Here is a 6,000-nt window from a genome sequence, read left to right as displayed (position 1 = left end):
ATGCCAGGAACATGCTGCCAGAGTAGTTATGGAAGCGGATAACAGTGTTGTTTAAGAGAGACAATTGAATATGCAGGGAACGGAGGGATATGGATATGGATCACATACAAGCAAATGAGAATTAGCTTAATTCAGCATGATTTAGCAGAGACTTTGTGGAACAAAGGTCTTGCTCCCGTCGTACTGTACAATTCACAATGAAGGTGCAAGAAAAGACCCAAGTTCTAGTTGTAGATCACCAATTGTTAGAATAAGCAATTAAAATATTGTTTTTAATACTAAACTGAAAACAACTTGATTTTGGAATATATTTGGATTCTGACTGCCAAGGATTCTGGTGCCAAAGTAAACAGCAGAAGAACAGCAGAGACAGAAGACAATCTTGTCTGGTGGCTGTTTCTTTTTAAATGAACAGAAAAATGTTCACTTGCTGGTGATGACATTAGGGGAACAGAATTTATACTTCATAATTTTTGATTCAATAACATTGTATTGAATTCAACACAGTGCTGTCTTTTAACTCAATTGTGCAACTCTAATTATCAATGATCACTCTGCAAAGCCTTCTCAAACAATCGAGTAACTTTTTCAAGTTGGCAAAAAATGTTGCAGTCTTTCAGGAAGAGTGTGAGTGTGCGTGTTTGCATCCCACTGTGTCTGTGTCCTTCTCTGGGCCTCTTCCTCCTCCTCCTCCCACCCATTTCTGTCCCTTGTCCCTCTCCAATACCTGTACCTACCATCCACCTTTTGTCTCTGTCCCTCTATCTCTATGTCTGTCCAATTATGAATGTTAGATTTGGGGCAGCACCACATCTTCAGTAACAGATAAGTACACAGGTGTCTGCTTATTTATTTATTGAGATACAGCGCAGAATTGGCTCTCCGAGCCATGCCGCCCAGCAACCCCCCTATTTAATGTTAGCCTAATCAGTGGATGGTTTACAAGGAGCAATTGACCTACTAACTGGTACTTCTTCGCACCATGGCAAGAAACCAGCGCACCCGACGGAAATCCACATGGTCACAGGGAGAACGTACAAACTCCTTACAGGCAGCAGCGGGAATTGAAACTATCTCGCTTGTACAGTAAAGCATTGTGCTAACCATATGCTACAGTGTTACTCCATTTAATGACATAACAATATTCAAAACTGTAAGTTTGCATTTTTTTAAATAAACGTGATTGATGTTGCAAATAAACAAAATGAGAGAGAAAAATATATAAAATATACTTGAACTTTATTGTTGGCATATATTACAAGTGAAACAGGAAATCACTAGTCACCCAGACACAAAAGCATCCACTTCAAAATTGCTATAATACCCTTTAGCCCAAAAATAGCTGGTGTTTTTATTTTTCTCCTTTAAATAGTTTCCATCCAGCTTTTAGTAGACTAACATGACTTCAGTTATTCTTATTGGGTTAATATAATTACTGATAGCATTGTGTAATGGATCCAGGTATAATTCAGTCATGTTTACTGCTGTGCAGTTAATTTCTAGACCATTTCATTGTACATTAACATGGATTTAAGTATCAGTAATAGCATAAAATGCTAAATTCCACAGTTAGACCATTAATTAGTGATCATACTAGGTTGCACATTGGGAAATCACAGGATTTAGACCTCAGCAAGGAGCTCTTTTTCCTACATCCCCATACTTTTATTCCATTTATCCATGCTAGCTCCTTCTGTGGCCAACAAGCAGCTCCCAGGTTATTGCCATGGGGAGTGACTGAGAAACACAAAAGGCAGGTTTGGTGAACAATCCACTTTCGGTTGTAGGTCACATTACAGAGAAGCAGATGGTGTACAGGGGTAAAGGATGCGATTCAGACACAAAAATCTATTCAAGCTGTTTGCCTGCAGAAAAGATCACAACTGGGCACTGCCCCCTCATTAATGTACAGTTAAACATACCACAAAAATACTTTGAGTATTAGCCAAATTTTATTAACCAGAAAAAAACCTACAGTATATTTCTTACAAATAAACCTTGAAAAGAAACTCCAAATAGAAATACTAAATACAGTATTGCACTTGGCGATTTTAACAGACTATTGTCAACTTACAGCATCTTACAAATAAATTATCCTGGCACAATAGAATCTAAAATCAACATGCTATTATGTACCTATAATTAAATAATTTAATATTGTCTTATGAACAGAAGTAAGACACCAAATTTACATTTAAAACACAAAAGAACTATGAAGTGTACAGGTAAGTGTCCATTATCCCTTTATAACTTAATCCTAGTAATAGCTTAACTGTAGTGCCTTTCATTACCACATCATCTCCAACAGACAATGCTCCACCTTAATACTGGGAAAATGCCTACTATTGACAAACTTAACTGTCCCCTATCACCCCTTCCCCACCTTCAGAGCAATACCAGATCCTTCCTAAGCAAACCAAAAATACTCCCAACATTTTATTATGGTGATTAATCCCTTCAAGATGAAGCTTGCCCATGCAGATATGTTGCCAAAGAACAAGTCACCAGGGGCGGAAGGTTGGGGGTTTAGAAAGTGATATTTAAGAAAATAACTCCTTTATCATGCACTGTTAGTGATTCAGACAAAAAATCTAGAATCTGCCCAATTTTTACTTATTAATGCTATCCTGGAATATATATATCTATTTTTTTAATGTAAATTACACAGTGCCAGTGAAAGGATTAAACACCTGCAACCATCGATTGTGTCATGTTCCTCGACGAATCATCAGTTCAGGAGCGACTGACCTGGAGTCCCAGAAATCCAGGATCTCTTCAGGTCTAATACTTTCCAGAAGATGCAGAGTTCTGTTGCTTGCCTAATGAGCATGCAGTTGAATAATGCAATGCTCTTATGTAGCAGATAAAGAGTAGTATGCTCATATGGCTCAATTGACCAATCAAGTTGTAAGCAATAATACTTCCTCAATGTAATGGCCACAGAAGAGTGAGATAATGTTGTCCCATTACATGGGTAGAAACTCAAAACGAGATGACAATAGCAGAATGGATTTAACCCTCTAAGGACATGATTCATTCATACGCTTGTCTTTCATGGTCACTTTTGCTTTCTGTAGAATAAAAAATAAAGTGATTAAAGCTTTAATATGCAACCCCAGTACACAATAAATCCAAACTATGAATGAACAACCATTGCCACAGAATCACAAGAAAGCCCACACACTTTTGGGGATTTGTACGAGAAACTGAGGGGCACTTTAAATGCTATTTGCATGCAGAAGTTCAGAATCGGAATCAGGTTTATTATCACTGGCATGTGACGTGAAATTTGTTAATTTATCAGCAGCAGTTATATGCAATACATAATCTACCAGAGAGAAAATATTAATAAATAAAATAAAACAATTAATTACGTATATTGAATAGATTTTCTAAAATGTACAAAAAACAGAAATACTGTATATTAAAAAAGGTGAGGCAGTGTCCAAAGCTTCAATATCCATTTAGGAATCGGATGGCAGAGGGGAAGAAGCTGTTCCTGAGTCGCTGAGTCTGTGCCTTCATGCTTTTGCACCTCCTACCTGATGGTAACAGTGAGAAAAGGGCATGCCCTGGGTGCTGGAGGTCCTTAATAATGGACGCTGCCTTTCTGAGACACCGCTGCCTAAAGATGTCCTGGGTAATTTGTAGGCTAGTACCCAAGATGGAGCTGACTAGATTTGCAACCTTCTGCAGCTTCTTTCGGTCATGTGCAGTAGCCCCTCCATACCAGACAGTGCTCAGTTACAGAACAGAGCCACAGTATTCAGTTGAACAATTGGCTCAAAGTCAATAAAGTTGATGTACTATTTTTTTTAATTTAAGGTACCTTAGTTAGCTAAACATATAATTTGCTGGGAAAATGAGAATATTTTTTCATTTATATACAACCACCTCAATGTCAATAAGACCAAGAAAATGATTGTAGACTTCAGGAGAGAGAAAGATGAGGTCCATGAGCCAGTACTTAGAGGATCAGTAACTTTCAATTCCTGAGTGTCACTGTACTGAGGACCTGTCCTGGATCCATCATATAAATACAAGACCATAAGATATAGGAGCAGAATTAGGCCATTTGGCCCATCTAGTCTGCTCCACTATGACATCATAGGTGATCCAATTTTCCTTCCAGCCCTAATCTCTTGCCTTCTCCCTGTTTCCCTTCATGCTCTAACCAATCTAGAAATCTAGCAACCTCTGCCTTAATTATACATAAAGAATTGACCTTCACAACTGCTTGTGGCAAAGAATTCCACAAATTCACCACTCTCTGGATGAAGAAAGTCCTTCTCATCTTCGTTCTAAAAGGATCCCCTCTATTCTGAGGCCACGTCCCCTACTTTTAGACTCTCCCACCATAGGAAACATCCTCTTTACATCCACTCTATCAAGGTCTCTCACCATTCAATAGGTTTCAATGAGGTCTCCCTTCATTGTTCTGAATTCTAGTGAATACAGTCCGAGACCCTTCAGATGCTCTTCATATGACAAGCCATTCAATCCTGGAATTATTTTTGTGAACCTCCTTTGAACTCTCTCCAGTTTCAGCACATCTTTTCTAGTTAAGGGACCCAACCTGCTCACAATATTCTGAGCAAGGCCTCACCAATGCTTTATAAAGTTTCATCATTACGTCTTTGTTTTTATATTCTAGTCCTCTTGAAGTGAATGCTATCAAATCAAATTAGTAATGGTATCAAATCAATAGAAAGAAAGGACATAGGATCAGAAGAGGTAGAATCCTTATGGGTAGAATTAAGAAATGGCAAGGGTAAAAAGACACTAATAGCAGTTATATACAGGCCTCCAAACAGCAGTCGGGATGTGGACTACAAGTTGCAGCTGGAAATAGAAAAAGCGTGTCAGAAGGACAATGTCAAGATAATTATGGGGGATTTTAATATGAAAGTGGATTGGGAAAGTTGGGAAGGTAATGGATCTCAGGAGAGGGAGTTTGTAGAATGCCTACAGGATGGCTTTTTGGAGCAGCTTGTCCAGAAGCCCACCAGGGGACCGGCTGTTTTGGATTGGGTGCTGTGTAACGTACCTGAGGCGATTAGGGAGCTGGAGGGAAAGGAACCTCTTGGAAGTAGTGATCGTAATATGATTGAGTTCAGTTTCAAATTTGAAAAGGAGAAGCTGGTATCAGGTGTATCGATATTTCAGTGGAACAGGGGAAATTACAATGGTATGAGAGAGGAATTGGCCCAAGTCGATTGGAAAAGTAAGCTAAATGGAGGGACGGCAGAGCAGAATTGGATGAAATTCCTACAAGAAATAAGGAAAATGCAGGAAAAAAATATTCCAAGAAAAAAGAAAATCATGAATGGAAAAATGGCACAATGTGGCTAACGAGAGAGGTTAAGGCAAAAATAAAAGCAAAAGAAACGGCGTACAAGGAAGCAAAAATTAGTGGGAAAAATGAGGACCGGAAGACCTTTAAAAACTTACAGAAGGAAACTAAGAAAGTCATTAGGAAAGAAAAGATGAATTATGAAAGGAAGTTGGCGATTAACATAAAAAAGGATACTAAGAGTTTTTTTAAATATATGAAGAGTAAAAGAGTGACAAGAGTAGATATGGGACAGATTGAAAATGATGCTGGATAACAAAGAGATGGCGGAGGAACTGAATGAGTATTTTGCATCAGTCTTCACAGTGGAAGACATGAGCAATATACCTGATAGCCAGAGGTATCAGGGAATAGAATTAGGTACAGTCAAGATAACAAGAGAGAAAGTGCTTGGGAAGCTAAATGGACTAAGAATAGATAAGTCTCCCGGCCCCGATGAGGTGCACCCAAGGGTTCTGAAGGAGGTGGCTTTGGAGATTGTGGAAGCATTGGAAATGATTTTCCAGGAATCAATAGACTCTGGCATGGTTCCGGAGGACTGGAAGGTCGCAAATGCAGTTCCGCTATTTAAGAAAGGAAGGAGGCAGCAAAAAGAAAATTACAGACCTATTAGTCTGACATCGGTGGTTGGAAAGATATTAGAGTCA

The 6,000-nt window shown here is 38.8% G+C and overlaps 1 protein-coding gene across 1 annotated transcript in view; it reads right to left on the bottom strand.

Moving 5' to 3' along the window:
* Positions 1 to 1,250: 1,250 nt before the first annotated feature.
* fmn2b (formin 2b) overlaps positions 1,251 to 6,000 on the bottom strand; it is a 469,810-nt gene continuing 465,060 nt past the window's right edge. Inside the window, exon 20 of the mRNA XM_072266855.1 lies at positions 1,251 to 3,071. Within this exon, the coding sequence (XP_072122956.1) occupies positions 3,034 to 3,071 (38 nt within the window). The 3' untranslated portion in view covers positions 1,251 to 3,033. The remainder of the gene's footprint in view (positions 3,072 to 6,000) is intronic.

This window comes from Mobula birostris, chromosome 8 (genome assembly GCF_030028105.1).
Source record: "Mobula birostris isolate sMobBir1 chromosome 8, sMobBir1.hap1, whole genome shotgun sequence".
NCBI lineage: Eukaryota > Metazoa > Chordata > Chondrichthyes > Myliobatiformes > Myliobatidae > Mobula > Mobula birostris.
The sequence above is the reverse complement of the archived record's forward strand: the minus strand, read 5'-3'. Positions and strand labels throughout refer to the sequence as shown.